General features: G+C 39.4%; 1 protein-coding gene across 3 annotated transcripts in view; it reads right to left on the bottom strand.

Moving 5' to 3' along the window:
- Positions 1 to 1,005: 1,005 nt before the first annotated feature.
- LOC110967034 (leucine-rich repeat and fibronectin type-III domain-containing protein 5-like) overlaps positions 1,006 to 21,043 on the bottom strand; it is a 167,709-nt gene continuing 147,671 nt past the window's right edge. For all 3 annotated transcript variants that reach the window (XM_051947021.1, XM_051947015.1, XM_051947017.1), the window contains 2 exons: positions 5,706 to 5,979; positions 1,006 to 2,992 (listed from right to left, as the gene is read on the bottom strand). In XM_051947021.1, coding sequence (XP_051802981.1) covers positions 2,048 to 2,992; positions 5,706 to 5,979 — 1,219 coding nt within the window. In that variant the 3' untranslated portion in view covers positions 1,006 to 2,047. The remainder of the gene's footprint in view (positions 2,993 to 5,705; positions 5,980 to 21,043) is intronic.

Here is a 21,043-nt window from a genome sequence, read left to right on the forward strand (position 1 = left end):
ATTTTTTGTCATGCATTTTTGATTTTTTTGGAGCCAGAAACATTGACTGCCATCTTTGTTGTGTCAATTTGCCATGTTGTGTTGTAGCCTGCTATCTGTTTGAACAGAACCTGAGCAGATGAAGAAATTTGATGCAATGATAGAGATCAGGAAAAAATGACAGGTGCATATATGTGATCTAAAAACAAGAGGGAGGTAGTTTAACACAACTCAGAGACTAACAGACATATTTTTAGTGCCACTTAGTGCCATCAAGTTTTTTTTTTTTTTTGTGAATGCGATGCACCATTCACATATCCACAACAGCCGGTTTCCTTTAAGTGGAGTGAGTGTCAGCTTTTGTTTTGTAGCAAGTGCCTGTTACTTTACAAGAGTGCTGTATAAGAGGCTGAGCATACAGTTTAAAGAGCTGAAGCCATATCCCCTCTTCTGTCGATGTGTAACTCGACATGTTTTCTTGAAACCGTTGCTTTTTATTATTATCACTGGTGTTTCTGAAAAGCTGAAGCATATTACTTGGTTTCATTGTCTATTTTCATAGCTAATGAGTTACACTTTCAGCAAATATAAAGCAATGGTTAATTTTGTCAGCACTCAGCAACAACATATATGAGTCTTAGTCACTGGCAAATTGTCAAAGCCTCACTAGGAGATTTTTTTTTTTTTACTGAACTGTGAAACGATAATAAGTGCAATCATGGGTGAGTGAGAGGTTTGCATATGAGCTGTGCGCTAAATAAACAGCCAGACAATGTGTGTGTGTGTGTGTGTGTGTGTGTGTGTGTGTGTAACTAAGCCTTGGGTTTTTAGCTAAATACTGATGAATCAAATTACAGTGGAAAATGTGAATTATTTTAATTAAGAAACGCAACATGTCACTTCTAATTTGAAGTTCTTACCCAGCGAAAATAATGCAGTGTTGTGGAAAGTGATGCCATGAACGTTGCTGTAAGATATTTTGGACATGCTGTACATGCCTATAAAACACACTCTTCACATTTTCAGTTTTCATTTTATCCCTTTTTATTTTACACAACAAAACAACACAGTACATGTTGTCTTTTTCTGTACAGAAGCTTTCTGGGAGCTTGTGACCGACACAGGCTGTAGTATACCAATGTCAGTGAAAAGCTCACAATGTTCTCATTATTTTTTGTTGAGTTTTTTTTTATTCTTCCCTTTAAAAAATATCAATTTCATAAGAGGTCCGTTAAAGTCTTCATCTGTTTGTTACGTTTTGTCTCTATATGTCAAGAAAAGGTCTGTACTCCGCAGTAGGTAAGAAAGGCTATGTGTGAAATTTCTCTCTTCCTTCATTGATCCCCTCCGTCCCAATCCCTCATCCGTGGAGCAGTGGTGGAGTCAGAGATCTGGTCATAGTATTGGTTAGTGACAGTCTGTTAGTGCAAAAGAAGGCACCGACTGCTTTTCTCTTGCCACGGTAAGAATGCAAACTCTCTGTGAGTGTGTGAACGTTAACAATGATGTGCTTTTCTTGTCTTTGTAAAATTTTCTTGTATTCCTCTTTTTTCCTGTATTTCTTCCCTTTTTGTGGTGTTTTCAGATAAGGTGAGTGTGAACTGGGGAATGACGTGGCGAGCCCATTGTCTTGTTTTTTTTCTTTTGTGCTATAAAGTGGAACCAACGAGACAACTCGAGGACGCTACGAGACAAGGCAAGTTATCCACTCGCTGAATGACCGATTGCAAAAAAACGAATACCGTCAAAGTGGACAAAACAAACTGTAAACTGAATACAAAGAACTGTGGAGAGAAGTTATGAAAAGAATAATTATAAAAACATAGGCTGAAAAAGAAATGGCACACTCACACTTTCATCCAGAAATACTCAATCATCCTCTATAGACAAAATTCAAACATGAAAACACACATTCTACACAGTAACAACACGCACAGGCCTTCACGTTCATTCATTCACCTGTAAAGAATTTCAAACTAACAGTCACACTGCAGACATACACTCACATGAAGGATAAACAATAATGAATAAACCAAAGTTTATTTTATGATCGCTGCCTTGTTCCAGTTCAAACAGTGCTTTCTAAGATCCAGTCAGAATCACAACGCCCTTTATCCGAGTCTCCATCCCCGTCTTTAGGGAGCAGCATCCCGCTCATTGATTGGCTCCTTTTGTTCCGCATTATGCGCCCTATTTTGGGTGCACCTCCTCCTCCCTGATGGGATGAGTGAGTCTTTGAACCTCCTTCACTGAGCGAGTACCTCCTCCTCGCCCTGCTCCTCCCTCCCTCCTCCGCAGGGAGAGTCTGGTACTTGGCAGAGGGGGAGGAGGAAGCGACGCGAGGAGCCCGGCGCAGGATGGGCGTCTCTCTGTACCGAACCGACGGGACTGGGCTTGGCGTGCTGAGCAGGCTGGAGAAAGGAGAAGGGGCAAAGGTGGGAGGTGGGGTTTGGTTGAGAGAGGTGGAGTTGTTGCGGTTTGTGTTGAGGTTCTCCAGGGGGATGGGGCAGGATGTGGGGAGGAGGGCTGAGGAAGCATTGGAAGAGGAGGAGCATGATGGGGGTCGAGTGGAGGAGGAGGCCAAGTTCTCGGCCATTGCTGCAGCGCTGGAGCAGGCCGAGCCGGGCTTGCTTGGAGCAGGCTTCCGCTTTGGTTTGTGCAGGGAACCTGTGGTGTTGGTGGGAGAGGTGGTGGTGATTTGAGCTCTCTCTTCTCCCACTTTCTCCCGTTCCTTGGCTTCAGCCGTCGGGCTCCTTGCTGCCCAAGCCTGAGTGAGAACCGACGTAGCCGTGGAGGACTCAGACGACTGCGTAATCATATCCTTTCCCCCACCTCCTGCTGTTGCCCCACTCCTTTTCTTTGTGCCTCCTGAGAGGTCGTCTAATCCGACTGAGCCATGTTTAGAGACGCTGGGAGTCACGGTGCAACCCTGCGACTGCTGCCCATTGGTCTGTGAGTGAACGTTGGTCATCGACATTGAGACGCCTTTGCCGCCCTCACCAGGGTTACACACCTGAGGAAAAAAAAAGGGAAAAGGGAGGTTTTCATCCCTTCATTCTTTAACGAAATATCTCCATACGAACCCCCAAAAGTATTTAAGTGTGCCAAAACATTTTCTTTGAGTTCACTTCTGTGTATTTTTAGGGCACAATGGAAACACTGATTCAGCCCTTTTGATGCAAGAGTAGCTGAGAACATCTCCATCTCTCTGTGCCATTTTCAAATCATGATGCACCATGCTTTCACTCAGTGGCGTGCACAGATAGACATGAGGTGGTGCTAGAGCACCTGCTTCTTGCCCTTAGTATCAAGCAAGTGCCCTCCACGTCTCAACTTTTTAAAAAAATTGAAACATAAAACACACACACACACATACGACCCATGCCATGCCGCGACACGCCCCATCCCATCTCGTAATGTGAACACGAGGAGTGGACACCGTGTGTGGCAACAGCATAGACTGTGTATCAGTGTTTCTCAAATAGTGAGGCATGACAAGGGGGGCGCGAGTGACTGGGAGGAAAAGGTCTGTCTATGCGGAAATAAGTAGCTGAACTACTGTTTTAACGTCTGTTATTCACACAAACTACGCTGGCCATTGTACGCTACGGGCTCCCAAAAATGTGAGAACGCATCGTTAATGTGCAATTGGAACACCGGCGTACTTGATCACGTCCCCATCTCGGCTCATCTACTCCGATTATTTTCCAGGGGTGTCAAACATGCAGCCCGCGGGCCAAAAACGGCTGCCAGATGATCCATTTCAGCCCAACTTTGCAAAGGGTAAAACATTACATAGAATTACAGAGAAGACATTCAATTTGTAAAATTGTAAATTTGAAATAATTTCTAGAACTTGACAAGTTGTTTTCAACATAAAGCAAAATACTAGATTGTTCAGCTCCAGATAGCTGTGACTGAATGTTTTGTGTCTTTTTAGACACTCTGTGATCTGTCAGTTGTAACGTGTAAATGATAAACTGAAGATTAATACTGTTGAAATTGAGTTTTTTTTAAAAGAAATTTCAACGTGTGAACAACATTTAGTGAAAAGATAACTTATTAAGTGTGAACATTTTCAGAATGTTTTTTTTTTTTTTTAACTAAACAAAGGGGGAAAAGTTGGAGTTGTGGTGATTTATTGTGTTTTTACTGCTGTGGCCCACTTGAAATCAAATTGGGAAATTGGGCTTTCTGTGACCCCTGAACTAAAATGAGTTTGACACCCCTGATCTTTACTGTGAAAAACAACAAAATGGAATCAGATAAAATAACACAGCAATCAATTAATTGACATAACATGACCACGATGACCACACAACCAATGTCATTGGTGAATTGGTACAACATATGATCAGTATACTATAACTAAATATTTAGTTTGTGTAGTTTTATTATTAGCCTACATTAGCCCATAAGAACCCAGACCCATTTTTCCTTAAAGAACTTAATGAGTTAAGATCAGACATAAAACTTTACAAGGAAGAGACTTTGGCACTCAAAGTGCTTGTTACACTGGTGTCACCATGGGTTCTTATGGGTTAGGGAGAGGCAACACTTGCTGTGACTTTTAAGCTACATAGCAAAAAGGAAAAAGTAGCTTTCTGCCTTGTTGTAGCCTAATGTTCTATGCGCTGCACAAAGTGCCTTTTTTTTTTTCCACTGAGCACCTTCCCCCCAAAATGTCTGTGCACACCACTGCTTTCACTGTTTCTACCCTGAGGCTCTCTATACCAAGATCAGGCTGTGTTCACTGTTAAAACACAACCTGCTGCCATTTTAACAATGTTGCTTAAGATGGCACATTCAGTGTAGAGACTTATCTAGTACTACTGTGATTAAAACAGGTGTAGTAATACTGTGCTTGGCTTCTGTTGCAAGCGACTGACACTGCTCAATTTACCACATTTGTTCACATCGTCTTTAACTTGGAGTGTGATAGTTTTGACAGTTTCAAATATATTACATTACAAACTTGACAATCCCATTGATGAAAGATCAAAAGAAAGATCATAAAAAATTTGTAATGAAAAAGAATGAAAATGATAGATCAAAGTATGAGAAATGGAGTCTTAATTTTAACTAGGTCACAGTTTAACCCTTTAAGTCATTGACTGTTTTGTCACATTTCTGCCTGAAAAAACCCCAAAACAAAACAAAAAAACACATTCAGATTCAGTCAGTGAAAGTTCAGTCTTAAACACCTGGGAGAATTTATTAACACAATAAGTATCTGTATCTTCTTCATCATTTGATCAAATTTCAGCAAAGGAAAAAAAAATCCATTGAAACTGACGTTTTACCTTCTGCTTCATCACAACAATACACCTGACAGAAAAACTGATAGCAATGAGGAAGTTACACTGATGCTTTTGAATCTGTTTAAAAAATTTCAACTACAACTTTACCAAATTTGATGCACAAAAATGAAACGTAATAGCTATACTAGTACAAGTAGCTTTAGGAGATCCTACAGGTGTCCAGTTAAGTGACCACTGTCTGTTTGGGCTCAGTGAAATTTGGTTGGAACTGTAATGTCCAAACATATCTTTTGAGTATCTGTTGAGCATTAACAGAACTAAAAATCAGGAGTATTTTTTTAAAAATTAAAGCACTGTAGCATATGGCCATAATGCAAATCTCCTGACTGAATGAAAACCTCTCTGCTGTTATTCTCTCAGATTTGTGGCCAGACTAGAGAACCGGAGACAGATAGACAGACCCACCTTGTACCGTATCATCAGGATGATGATGAAAACGAGCACTGAGGCCACTATTATCCCTCCGATGATGATGATCATAGTTCCACCGAGGAACTGAGACTGCATGAAGTGACATCTCATGTACTCTGACTCGGTGGTGAACTGCACACAGCCAACCACTCGCGTTGCTGTCAGAGAAGTGATGACATCATCATAGATGGCCAGAACGCACAAGTCGTACTGGGTCCCTGCTGCCAGGTTGTTGACCAGAAAGTTCTTGCTTGATGGCGGGATCATTCTGTAGCAGGGAGAGTGGAGCAGAGAGGGAAGGAAAGATCGGTAATGCAAATTTATTTATTTGACCATTATTTTACCATTTAAAAATGTTTGAGAACCAGTTCTTATTTACAAACATGACCTGGCCAAGCGGCGTCAGAAGGAACAAATACACAAATGTAACATGACTAGAGTTCCTTTAACTGATTTCTTGGCTTTACCGAGCTTGGTAAAGGCCTTTCCAAACAGCCAACAAGATGGACCTTAAAGAGAAACTGCTAGTGTTGTAGACAGGCAGTTCAAAAGAAAACAACTGTTTAGATAACTGTATCCCTGTTAGAGCAGCACTATCTGATGTGAGAAAGGCAAGGCACATCCTGGACAAGTCACTAGCCCATCACATGACCACACAAAGAGACAGACCACTCTCACAACTATGGCCAATATAAAATCACTACTTCACCAATTAAAAGTCTTTGAACTGTGCAAGAAAGCCGGAGCACATAGAAAAAACCTACAAACAGGAACAATATGAAAATTCATGCCAACCAGGAGATTATGACTTATTAAACTCTTCAAATTTAAATTTAGTTTCCCCACTAGGGTTTGTCAAATATCAGCCTTATTGGTACAAGTAGTGTATTCAATATTGTTTTCATATGCTAAGCTGCATTTAATTCTAGATCTGATATGTTGAGACAATGGATAACAGATAATAAACTTTAGAATTAAAACATGGATTTGCTCGGAATACCGTGAGCACACAAGAATTGTATGGAACAAAGTTGGAACAATGAATGTTGGAACCTGGATTATTCCAAATTGTATGGGGATTTTCATCATAAGCAAAACGTTTTCTGTCTTGATCTGAGAAAATACCATATTTATCCCAATTCAAAACTTTATTGGATTTCAGTCAGGGTGAAAATAAGTTTTGCTTGTTGTTATCATTGTGAAGGATAATTTACTGGTAAGAAAAAAGTATTTTGAGTTGCAGCTGCTGCACTCACTTGTAATAAGGGATTGTTGGTTGGAAGATATTTTAATTCCAAAACCAGAGTGGTATTTATTAAATTCTAATTTCATGTATTTGCCTCTTGCAAGTGGCTATTATTTTCAGCTCCACATTTGGATGATACACTGTAGTTTTGGTCAGTGAGCAATGAGCACACCATTGTGTGCAGCACAAGGAGGTTATTTTGAGGTAAAACAGAATGAGTACGCCCTTTGAATTTAATAGAACTGGATATTGGAGTTCAAGATGGCAGCCTTTTACTTTACAGATGTTGCTCACCCAGTGTATGAGCCACAATGTTTCTTTCACTGGCACAGATCTGCTCAGTCTGTGTAATTCACATTCAATAAATATTGCACTGCTAAAACAGATGCTCAGGGGAATGTGTGCAAATAAAATACCCTCAGTTATTCAATATATTTGATCTTGTTTGCGAAGTTGTTCTGTCAGCACTAAATTCTGTTAACTTAATGTTAATATAGAAGGTTTGCTAATGTCACATTAATTAGACTTTAAATGGCTATTTTGAGACCACTTCAGGACATATGAACATGACTTGTGGTCATAAATTAAAAATGGAGAAGCCACACATGTCTTCAAACAAAAACTCTTAAACTGCTAAATTTCTTGATCTACTGGTAGACATGAGCATGCAATTATAGCAAACACATTATGTCCTGTATGCTTTCTGTACGATCTATCCATGCATTCTCTATCCTCATTAGGGTCACGGGGGAGCTGGAGCCCATTCCAGCTGACTCGGGTGAAGGCAGGGGACACCCTGGACAGGTCACCAGTCTGTCACAGGGCTACATATACAGACAAACAATCACAGTCACATTCACACCTACGGACAATTTAGAGTAATCAGTTAACCTCAGCATATTTTTGGACTGTGGGAGGAAGTCGGAGCGCCTGGAGTAAACCCACACACATGCACACGGAGAACATGCAAACTCCATGCAGAAAGATCCCAGGAAAGCTGGGACGCGAACCAGGGATCTTCTTGCTACAAGGCGAAAGTGCTAACCACTATACCACTGTGCAGCCCCCTGTACGATCTAAATAACAAATATTTCCACTGCCTTGTTTCCAAAAGCCTGCAACATCATTCTCCAGAAGAATAAAACCCTACAGGATATTGTTATAAGAAGAGAGGAAAGTAGAAACATAAAAAAAAAATAATGCATTTAGCTCCACTGTGTATATCCGGCTGCTGGATCCAAAAGAAGAACTCCCATTAAATGATTTATTACTGCACGGATGTTTCAAGCAGACGCTCTTTCTCAGCATGCAACTGTGTTCAAGTACAAGTGTACTTAAAAATCTCCCATCTCTCCTTCTCAGGTCTCATAATAAAACATAAAAAAGGAAACAGTGAATCAATTTGTGTATTCTTTTGGACAAAGAGTCGCTTATTCTTCGCTGGACACTTGTCACATTGACTGGAGGTTTGCCACATGTGTCCTTCAGTTTCTCTAAAAAGGCTTGTCAGCTTACCTGGACTCCTCATTAAAATGCTAATGAAATTCCTCATTAAAACCAAAGAGGGCAGCTAGTTCACAGCTTGTGGTCCTGCATGCACTGAGAGGAGCAAAGGGCTACTTTGGCCAGGTTAAAGCATCTGGTTTGGAGTTCCAGTTAAGCGAAGGTTAGGAGGCATGTTAAGGTTTAATGGTTAGTATTAAGAGCTGCAGAATGAATGTAGCTATAGGTCATTATTGTGCGCCCCATGTAATAACAGTGCAAGGCTGTGTGTGTGTGTGTGTGTGTGTGTGTGTGTGTGTGTGTGTGTGTGTGTGTGTGTGTGTGTGTGTGTGTGTGTGTGAGCATTCATATGACCCTCATGAATACTAACATGACCATCTGAACGCTGGATGACCATGAGTGTTCTCTCATTTGTTTCTCTTGATGTTTTTATCTCTATAGTGGTGAACCTTGGCCACAAACACACACACAGACAATGCCATTATTTCTATTTTGGGGCACATAAAGTGACATTGAAGACTGCAGGTTAATGACAGAAGTGAATGTCAGTGACACGCAAACTCAGACATAACCAGCTGCATTTGTTTACACATGCATGCACAGACTGAGATAAATGTCCTTATAGTTTCTGTGGCCTCTGGCTTTATCTGTGTACAAATGTGTGTGTTGCTGGGTGTCACATCAGCAGCAAAGCATTAACATCTTTGTTTTGAAAAAAAAGGCATTTGTTGTATAAGTCCGTTTGTCTGCAATCTGGGTTAATATTTTTCTTGCAGGCATAAACACTTTCAGAGGCCAGTACTTACTGACTCATTAATTCTTTACATCGCTTGGATATGCACTTTTATAGTACCGATAGCTGGGAATGCAGGCATTGTGGTGAAGAGGGAGCTGAGCTGAAAGGTGAAGTGCTTGATTTATCAGTTGATCTACATTCAAACCCATGAGCTCTGGGTGGTGAGCAAAAAAATGGGGTAATGGATTCAAGCAGCCAAAGTAAGTTTCTTCCGTAGGGTGGTTGGGTTCAGCTTTAGGTATAGGGTGAGGAGTTTGGATATCCAAGTGGAGCTGAAAGGAAACTGGCTGCTAGTATGTATCAAATGGAGCCAGCTTAGCTTGTCTGGGCATCTGATTGTAATGCCTCCTGGTGCCTTTCTCTGGAGGCTTTCCAGGTACATCCAACTGAGAGAAGACCCTGAGCAAGACCTAGAAATTTCTGGAGGGACTGTAAATAGATGTAGCCTGGTTCCAGGAGGGACTAGGAAACATTGCTGGGGAGAGTGACATCTGGAAAGTCCTGCTTAGCCTGGTGCCAAGAATAGCTGGAAGAGAATAGGAGTCATGTATGGATGGATCGCGTTACAGATGTTAATAACTGTTAATTGCTTTAATTGCCAATACCGTATCTATCTTAGATTGTGACAAATGTTACACTGCAAATACAGACATATTTCCACAAATAACATTTGAACTAAATTGGGAACGGTCATCAAAAGAGAGGAGAGAGAAGAAAAGAAGCTTAGACGACTAAATGCAAACCTCCCTAAGGGGTCATATGACATCAAGCATCTTGGAAAGTCAGAGGAGCAAAAATTGAGCTAACACTGTAAGACAAACAATATGGCTTCGAACTGTTTTCAGACTTGGCTCAAATATACAAACATCACCTTTCATCCTCTTCAAAAGACCACGCTGAGTATAATTTTAAGGCAGTTTAATGGATCCATCAGGACAGCAAAAAGAGGAGCTCAGCAGCGTTAGCAGCAACCTTGGGCCTACCATGGTTGGTTTTAAAACTGTACTTAAGCCTCTTCTTAGCCTTTTATGGAATTCAATACCGGAACACAAATTCATAACAGCTAAGAACATTTTTGAAAAGTGTTGCACAAGAGACTACAAGGGCAAGAAAACACAGAACAGCAAACACCCCATGACACTGTTTCTATTAGAGGACCAGTTTGTCCTAAGATATTCTGTGAAAGTAAGTCCATACAATTTGAAAGATTTACTGAACATGGGATTGACACCTAAAACCAGACTTGGGTATCCTCAGACATGATTAGAATGGACACAAGCATTTCAACAAACAAAGAAAAAAAATCAATAAAGACACACCGAAAACAGACGGAAAAAAACTGAAGAGGTATTATGCTTCATGAGTGAAGAAACTCTCTCTGCCCAGTAGCAACTATCAAAAGATGGTTGACTCTGTCTAGTGTAAAAGCCCAGAAGGGTAACAGCTGTGACAGACAACTTCTGGGATATGCAGTTCCCCCAGGAGAAAACCAGCTGTCACAGATGTTACCAAGAATGTGCAAAGAGGCAGGGATGTCTCACACCAACCACAGCCTAGAAGCCACTGATGTGCAGAAACTGTCTGATCTGGGACTCTAGGTGAGGAAGATGATGATGCTTTCATTAGCATACAGAGACCTAGAGTGAGTTCAAGACAAATAGGAAGAAAACAGCTATTTGTCTTGCATTTCTCAGAACTCGCTGAACAGTTACTAGAGACCATTCACGGAGAGCAGGAAATAATGGAGCAACATGTCGTCTGATCAGTCTGGTAACTCACACATACCACTAAAGGGACTAACGAGAGACTTTTATTTAGCTGGTTTCACAATATATAGAAAGACTCAGATGAATATACAGTACATGATACAAAGTAATTGGCGTACAATAACATGTGGACCTGCACAAAGTAGACAGCAAGCTAGTGTGCGGGAAAACGCATGTGTTTCAAACAACTCTTGCAGAAGTGTTGCATTTCGTTATTTCACACTTGAGATCTCAGTGTTGTACTTGGTATAAGCACAGCTGTGATTTGGCTGTAGGAACATGACTGCTAGCCTCAATACAACAACTGTTGGATTCAACCAGGAAAAAAAAATGGTGGCATAAGAGGTACAATTATTTGACAGCTACTTTATCAGATTTCATGCAGCTCACCTTGGAGGACGGAAACACATTGCATTCACAAAACAAAAAACAAACAAAAAAATCTCAGAATTACTTACTAGCTTGAATTTATGAGTTGAGATCTCGTAATTATGATAAAATGTCAACGTGGTTGATGGTCATCAATCATTGCTGTGGTACTGCCAGATTTAACGCAATGAGTATTAGCTTGAATGTGTTGTTTTTTCAGCACAACATTTTTGTGAGCTTTTACAACAAGCAGAACATGTACCATTGCCCTGAATACTTGGCAAGACTGTTTTTAGCCTCAATACAAGAAATTGTCTTGTAATGACAAAATTTTGATCTTATCAAATTAATATGTGAAATAAGTTATAATTGCATTGCACTCTATTTTCATTTTCAGCTAAAAAAAGCAGCAACCCATTAAAGAACTTAATCAGTCTTGACATCATTACTTCCACCTAATTAAAACCTAGACTTCAAGGCTATAATTGCAGGCTTATAACAATGGGTCAGTAAACACACATGTTATTCAACCTTTTCTAAACATTCTTAACTGCAGCTTCACCGAATGTGATACAATGGAAGTGAAGCACAGTGATGTTACATCTTTTTAGTACATCTTTCATACTAGGCAACCTCTTTGGTGAATGTAAAATTCCCGACAACTTTCTAAAAATGGTTCTGAACAGAGACCTCCAGGTTTCAAAACCTCCAAGGATTAAAGGTTTCAACATTATTGGCAAAATCAACCACAGCTCCCATGTTTTGTCTTGTGCATACAGAATTGGAGATGGTGTAAAAAGCCACTTAATTAAATGAGACAACAAAATGAAGAACTCTGCTGCAGGGGACAGAGTTCTTTCGGAAGTTATTCCCTCATTTAGTATTTTGATCCTCCAGAGGCAGAACGTTACAATGAATATATTGGATTACTCATACTTGCTCATGCTCCCTGTATACGGATTAATGATCTTTGTTTACACTGAAGGCTGCCGATTTGTTTTTAAAATGGCAACAATACATGCCACTACTTCATTTAATTCCAAAAACAGTTGGAAATGTATGAATAGGCAGCAATTGTGTACCTTCACTGAGAGTTTGATCGCTTCCTCACCATGTATCCATACGAATAAATGCCATTTTCTTTCTTTTCTCTACATCAGAATGTGCTGCTTCCAAGAAATCATTAGCTGCATGACTCCTCCTGTCATACAGACTAAATCGGAATATTTCAAAGCAAAACATATCCATCTACCAGTTCTCTCCGGCCAATGACACTCACAATGCACAAGTGAGTGTTTTATTGACAGCATGTGAGCCAAACTGTTATCGCTTATGATTCATACGTACAAGGAGCAATCAAGGTGTTGACAGTGCATTTCATGCAAATATGTGGTTTTTAAAAAAAAAAAAATTTATGTATTTTCTGTGGTAGTGGTAGTGGGAGTTTGTGTTCTTTTTCTTTCTTTCATTCTTTCTTGACTGTGTGCGCCATTAGCATTGTGAGCTCATCCAAACTGACTCATTCATTGTGGCTAATTTCTTTGTGTCTGAGCTGGATCTTGCTGCCAGTATTTGAAGCCCTACAGTGGGCAGATGATTGCCTTGGCTGAGACTATTACACTAATCTATCTACTCTGCTCTGCCAAGCCCTCAGCCCAGGGCGCCTGTGTGTGTGTGTGTGTGTGTGTGTGTGTGTGTGTGTGTGTGTGTATGTATGTATGTATGTATGTATGTGGTTTCATTACACTTTCATTACACAAGAGTAAATGTCTGCTTGCATCCTCTATGAGTATGCATTTCTGTGCATATGTCTATATATGTCTGCAGTATACATGTATGTATGTGTGTGTGTGTACTTGTTCTATTACAGTAATCTTCTCCTCCCATGGCAGTCCCCCCCCACCCAGTGGCTGTCACTGTGTCTGGCCTTCTGCCAGACTTCATCACTGATACGGCTGTACGTGCTGGTAAACCCGAACCCTTGCCGCTGCTGCAGGGATGTGAGCGTGCATGTGTGTGCGTGTTAATCAACTCTACCTTTCCTCGCCTCGGCCCGGGACAAAGCCAGGATCTCCATTAGTTGCTCTCAGCTTTTTGTCTCAAGACAAATGAATGCCTCCATGCGCACAGCAGTGAACTATGATACCAGACTGTTCTATTTCAGGCCATTTCACTTGATTAAATATTGGACAAAGCCTACAGGCAAAAAACACGCATTACTCCAGAAGGGGGAAAAAAAGAAGCATTCATGGCAGTGATTCAGCACACAACATTGCAGCTTCCAGGTTGAGCTGGAGCTGTGCGATAAGGGGCCACGGCTTCTAGTAACTCAGCTATATTCCCCTCTAGTAGCACAGCCCAGTTAGACCATGTGTGACACGCTGAGTGAACAACTCCTTGTGATTTTAAATGATATTCACTGCTTCAGGCTAACTCATTAATAGTTTTGTGTAGCTGCAGGGGAATAGTGTTTTTGCATTTCATAAGCTGAGAGTTAGTTGTGAACAATATATGCTGATCTGAAATAAATTTTAACATTTTCTAAACACAGAAAAATTACACTGAAGTTTTGACTTTTTTTGACGAGCTTAAAGGAGTGCTTACAAATGTCAGAAAATACGCGTATTCGCTTTATTGCCGAGAGTTAGATAAGAAGGCTGCTACTGCCATTCTTTTGTATATTGAGCTACTGCAGCAGCTACTTAGCTTAGCTTAGTATAAAGACTGGAAGTAGAGGAAATATCCCCTTTCAAAGATAACAGAATCTGCCTTGAATTCTCACAAATAAAAGATTTTATGTTTTGGTTAAAGAGAACACCACACACATTGCCAGGTCACAAATTAGTCGGTGCTTTGCTAACATATAATACTGAGCATACCTATCTAACTAATTTATTTTAAACTGGCTCTCTATGCAGCTCCCTCGATCAGTGACTCTCTGAGTAAACTATTGTGACAACTGTCTCTCTAAAGTCCCTCCCTCCAGAGAAGCCCATTTAGCTGTTAGTATCCAGCTTCTGGCTTTCTTTTCTAATATGGAGGCAACATTTCCAATGAGGCACTGAGGCCTTTTGACTTGCAGAGAGCATTTTTACATGCAACTACCTAAAATTTTGGAACACTGACCATTTGTAACATGAACAAATGTCATAAAAAACTGACTATAAATGACAAAGAACTTCAAAAATGGTGTTACATTGCCTTAAATACACACTAAAATAGAATTGTAAAAATATTTCTTGGTTGGATTTCTGTACAGATTTAACAAGGTTTAAGGTGTTAATGGGCCTTTCAAGGTGCTGCTAAGTGGATTTTGTTGCCTTTTTACTGAGTTTCCAGCGAGCTTCATGGCTGTTAGCTTTAACAATTTTTCACAGATACAGCAGTGTCATCAATCTTGACATCTAAGGCTTGATTACAGAACAAAGAATCATATTTCACAAATTGTTGAATTGTCCCGGGAAGACATTTATTTATTTTTAAAGTAAAGAACGTACTTTGATGCTCAGCTTTTAGTACAATGTGGATTAAAAGTCATTAAATTGCTAAAACTCAATGAAACACGTAGAATTCCAGAAAAACTGCACAAACTCCAGCTCCTGATGAAGATCATGCAATATGGTCAAAACCAACAGAATTGTCTTGGTGGCAGGTCTTTCAAAGAAAAAAATGTATTTCCATTGTACCACTTTCATTATATTCTAACATCAGCTCTTGGAGTATTTTTCCATGACACACACTCATTAGAACCATTTGAACAGAAAAGCATTGTAAAACAGCACAGCTGTGTTGCTCAAACAGTGAAGGGACCAAAATGTGGGTCATAGATATCTAAAAGTAGGTTGTCCAATTATTTCAGAAAATGTTATTCAGTGCTTCTGGCTAGAGCCTCCCATGCTACCGCAATGCAAGCTAGTCTAAATTAAATAGCCCGAAACACAGGAAACTTTTTCAGATAAGCCAACAAAATAGCATGCAAAAGCAGTTATAGATTTTAAAAAACTTTTCTTTACACTGCACTTTTTAAACGTGTGTTATCTTCACATTCTCATGTACCTCTTTTGCTATAGCAAATCATTAATCTTATATATAGCAATCATTCCCAAGATTCATATCTGTCTCTTCAAGTTAATTTTCTAAATTTTCTAAACGATTAGGCAAACAATCACACATGACAGCAGAGCCCACTGTAAGCTGCACAAATACAATCAAATCTGTTAAGAATAACTGGTTTCTGTGCACAAAATGAAGAGGATTAATGGTAGCTCAACTCCTGCCCCATTACTGCTGACCTCAGAGTTAATATGGCTTACACAGCAGATGGCACAATGCCATGCTAATAGGTCTGAGTATCTCAAGTAGACAGGAAACATTGCAGCAGCTAGCTTCTTATCTCTGTTTTACCATGCATAATACCCCTGATGCCAAATCTAATGGTTAACAAGCACATACACAGCTTGTAGTCAGATGTGGAACAGGGATTTTGAGCTCTGGCCAGGTGGGCTTTGCAAACACCTCCCCATCCATTCATTAAACCCTATTCAAAGTCACACTCAGGGAGAAGAGTTTTGCTCTTGCTGAGGAAGCATATATTAGTCACCTAGCTACTGATCTACAAAAGATTCTACTTTTGCATTAATGTAGCAATGAGGGGAAAGTATGTCTTAACATCGTACTCCAAGAAAGCATATAATATTTTTCCTCCCATTTTAATTAAGTCATAATATTGCAATTCCCTCAGAAACACATCATCTCATCTAAATTCTAGAGTAGATTAGCATTATCTAAAACTGTAATTATCCCTATCCTTCGATTTACTTCCCTCATAATCATCCTGACACACTAAAAAAGCTGAGTAGAAAAGTGGCTTGACTCATCAGTGCTATTTATTTTCATTTAACTGTTAACATTAGAATCATTCAAAGTTGCCATTTTAGAGGTTTAAAGAAATTATGGTGTAGTGAGTTACTGCTTCTGGAGAGTAAACATATGAATAAAAGATGTAATGAAGCATAATTGAGAAATGCATTAAATTAATATCAAATCACTCTTAGGGGTAACATGCCAAGCAATGCAGATCAAACTGAGCTTTAGCTGCAGTCAAAACACTCAGCCCAAAAAATTAAAGCTGCTCTCGTCCAGTTTTTTTTCCTATATTAACAACAGATGAAAAAAATCCCATAGTGTGAATAGTGATGCCTGGAGTGTTAAACCCATAGATTTTTTTTTTCATCAACTGCAGTTTCCATTAGCTCTACTGAGAATTTTATGGTGTGTGTCCACGGAATAAATTTCTTGCTTCCCATTCATCATCTATGTGAAACAATCAGTGTCATGTTCTGGTAGCATGACAGGACGTTTCGAGCGATGAGGTGGTGTGTCACCATCAAGCGGCTACTTTAACATAAAGTAGACTTGACTTCACGCAAATGAGATGTGATGAGCAGAGGTCCGATGCCTCGCGAAACTTTCGTAAAACATCTAAACTAGCCGTTGTTGAACTAAAATGAGGACAGATTCAACAGCTACACAGCTTATTTCTCACCTCAAATGCTTTCAGAAATAATTTTCGCTGAACTGTTTTCGTAATAAAAGAGAAAGTTTGTGACTGAGTCGCTATGTTGGTTCGACACCTCTACAGGACTGAACAATAAACAACTGTCATGTGACCACCTAGTGACCCACTAGTGCACATTCACCAAGCAGGCGACATTCAGAAGTGGTGTCTTGCTGCTTGAAGTGGCCACAAACCATTAACATCTTAAAACTCATTGTTTTGGTTTTACGGTGCACAATTTTAATGTTTTGGTTGACTCTTACAGTTCTCATCAGCACAATTTCAAGGCAGGCTTCTGTTAGCTGCTGATTAGCTACAAAGCTGTGATAAAAGAAGTGTAGACTACCATCTAGCACAAAACAGTGGAGAAAGTTAGCATCTAGCTACTAATGATAGCAGTTAGCAACTAAAACAAGTTCATGGAGACTAAAACATTTGTATTTGACCATATATGTGACTGTGAATAAATTCTAATGCAGTACCATATCTTACATTTTTGCTAGCAATTTGCAATGTGAATTGTATAAGGTAAAACTGTACCAGTGTTGTGTTGATTTTTGTTGCATTCTTTCAAACTTAAGTCATATACAAGGTAATTAATTTAAAGTATGGAACAGGACAACACTGCTGTCTCCATTTAAAGCCATGATCAAGCAGTAATGACGGATTTGTTTTTACAATGCTGAAAACAAGGTGCCACACTTAGTGAGATCTTATTACTGCTGACAAACACATCAGGGTAGATGCAGAAAATCTCTCCCAGATGCAGGAAGACATTTCATAGTATCTGTACCTCGCTGTACAGTAGACCTCCATTTTCCCAGCTCAGCTCCATTCTCCCGGTTTAGCTAAGTCATCTCAAGACATCTCCTTAGTGGTTGGCTTCTGCCAAACATCTGCCCTGCATATTGACATTTTGTTTTAATTCATTGTGTTTAATCTGCCATACATCTTTTGATGTTTGTGGTTTCTCTTTGGTTCTTCCTTTCTGACCTCTAATCATCCCTCGTCTTTCTCGAAGTCCCTCACTCCAAAAACCCACTCTGTCTTTTCTGTCTTCCTTTTAACCTTTTTTCTTTCCATTTTGTCTGTTTTTTTTTACTTCCTCTCCAACTGATTCCTTTCACCGACTACCCTTCGTAATATGCTTGATTTGCTCATCCTTTATCTTCCACTTGCTTCATTTCTTACTTTATTGCAACATCCTATCTTTTGTCCACCCCTTTTTTTCTGTCATTCCATCTTCCATTTTTTGTTACTCCCACTCTCCCTCCCTTCTTCCACTATTCTACCTTTTCAGCTCATCTTAATACAGATGCATATAAATATTTATGTTCACTTTCTCTACTGCTTCCTGCTTCCTTTTACATCTTTTCCTTCCCTTCGGGATCCTCCTCAATTCTACCTGAACTACCCTCTTTAATACTTGTCTGTTTAAAGCCCCATAGACTACTTACAACAAAAACACTCATGTTATGCCCACTATATGTTTATGATACCATAAAATCAGAATTGGGACATTATAAGGCGGATGTTTTTTTTATGCCTTAAGCACAGCTGAGGTAGGTGTTATACCTGGGCCAGAGGGACCCTTGGCAAGGATAAACTGCTTCCTACTAGAGAGAGAAAAGGGGGAAGAGAAGGAGGAAAAGTGTGGCTTTTTTTTAAAAAAAAAAAAGAAGCTTGGATTCATCCCCCACCTCCTGTTGTGGCGCATCGTAAAGAAGCTTGCCACACAATTTGTTTGATGTGTATTTTTTTGGCAAATGGCAACGAGTGCCTGTAGCTTGATGAGTCTGCTGGAGTGCAAAACAACAGACGGAGCAGAAAAGGGTCGGAATGGAGGGAAAATGGTATTTGTGCATGTGTTTTATTAACGTAAGGGAACGCCATAGCAAAGTTTATGTCTTCTGAAAAACAGTATGTTAAATTTGACAAATATTTTGAAGCCTGTATGTCTGCTGGACTATATAGTAGCTTCATTTTTTTTAAATGTCCAGAGTAAACAAGGCAAACACATTTTTACTATGCTATTGATTTATTTTCCAAGCTCAGTTTGGTTTAGCTGTCATGACCCATATTACAATAAATAATAAAACAATCTTTTTGCTGGATCATTCCAGTGCAATCCAGAGAGCCACAGTGCACATATTACAATTAAACCTTAAAAAAATACAGGCAGGTTCTTATTATGAATGTGTTTTACCCTTGGAGAAAATAGATTTTACTCAAAATTTTAAAATGTATATGTTCTGGGTATCTTTTTAGCTGATTCCCCCATTTTGAGACTCAAAATATTTCTATTTGAACTAATAAAATCATAAATAAATAAAGGCCTCTTTTCCTAAATTATTTATCATAAACTTCTGAAATATCATTTCTGAAAGTGTTTTTTTTTTCTCTCATTTTAACCCTTTTCATTCTTGGAGTCCCCTGCATCTGCAAATAAAATGTAACCTTTCAGCATTTGTTTGAACATGGCACATTCAGTAAAGAGGCCACATATAGTACTACTATGACTAAAACGAGACTGACGCTGCTGTGCTACATTTCTGTTGAATCAAAATGCCTGGCGATGGAAAAAAAAAGTAGAGTTGTTGTATTTCAAAGTTCTACCAAGTATTGTTTATACATAAAACTTGACCATTTAGACTTACAGTTGTGAAGCTGTTGTCGACTGAATCTGGGAATAAAAATTTAAAAAAAAGAAAAGAAAAAACTTTGGGGGGGAGTTTAGACTGCGAGTTTAAAGACAGAATGTGTTGTATACTGGACACATATATGTATGGGATGTGATAAGGACTAGAAATAAAAATAAATATTAAGACTTGGGGGGTAGTTGGAACTATCACAATGGGGTCTATGCCCAATTGAGTGGGTTTAAAATCAAAGCTCTTGTACATGGCAGGGTTCAACTGTCATAATTTTGTGAACTTTCACATAAATACTCAACTACTTTATTGCATACATAGTTCTAGAGGGGAAACCATTCTTTCCTTTGAATTCTACGTAACTCAAAGTGTAACAAGGATGCAGACAGATGCTGCTTTGTGTTTTAAAAAATCATCAAAAGGTCCAGATAAAGATGTAGTCAGACCAAAATGTTGGCACATTATCAGTGACTTTTAATAACTAATATCAAAATCTATAACAGTATCAGTGTTATCTTCAGTGTTTATTAAATATACTTTATCAGAAAGCAACATTCCTCTATATTTCTTTCTCGATTCAGTACGTCTTTAACAGCCTTTTTACCATCATCACTGTTAAATCCATTCATTGACAAAACAGGACATCAATTCATTTCATGATTTGTAAATCGATTCTCTCTCTAATCCCAGAATAGCTCACATTCATTCAAACCCTTAATTAAGGACAGTAATTGGTGCTCCGTCTGAATAAGAGCCCATTTTACTTTGTGGCCATTTTATGGTCGTTGATGTTGCTGCTAGCTGGGAGTTTTACGGTCATCATTGATGCAGGCTGTGAACTGCACGATGAAACCAGCGAAGTATTAAGGCCAAAGACTGCATGTGCTGCTTCTGTCATCACAGGTCATGTGTAAAAGGTCACTAAATAATGATTCAGCCTTCCCTTGACCTGACCCTGAAATAAGAGGTTAGCAGCTTAGGCATCACGCTTAGCCTATGTGTTTACTTCCTTCTAGTTGCCATTTAAAGGGAAAAGATGTGAGAAAAATACAAAACAGCTCAAGATCAAACAGACTTGACCACAAACAGGTGAAGTCTAGCTTTAGAGTCTTGCCCACTGGCAATGGGACAAAAAAAAGAAAAAAAACACCTAACAGTGGCCTCAAAACACAAATTACGTATTTATAGCTTTTACCAAAGTCTCTGTTTGTTTATACACTGTAAAGTATTATGAATAAAATTACGTAGTACTCTGGATTAGTGCCTTGAGAACACAGCAAAATGAGTTTGTTTAATCAAGATGGCGGCATGCACAGACGCAGCGGCTCGGCACTCTCCATCTTTTTGATTGCTTTTGTTTACTTGTATGCTTTGTGTGTCGGGATCGAGGCTCACATACAGTATGAGCGAGCTGAGATCCTAAGCCTTGGAAGACGGTATTGGC

The sequence above is a fragment of the Acanthochromis polyacanthus genome, chromosome 1, assembly GCF_021347895.1.
Source record: "Acanthochromis polyacanthus isolate Apoly-LR-REF ecotype Palm Island chromosome 1, KAUST_Apoly_ChrSc, whole genome shotgun sequence".
In the NCBI taxonomy this organism is placed as follows: Eukaryota; Metazoa; Chordata; class Actinopteri; family Pomacentridae; genus Acanthochromis; species Acanthochromis polyacanthus.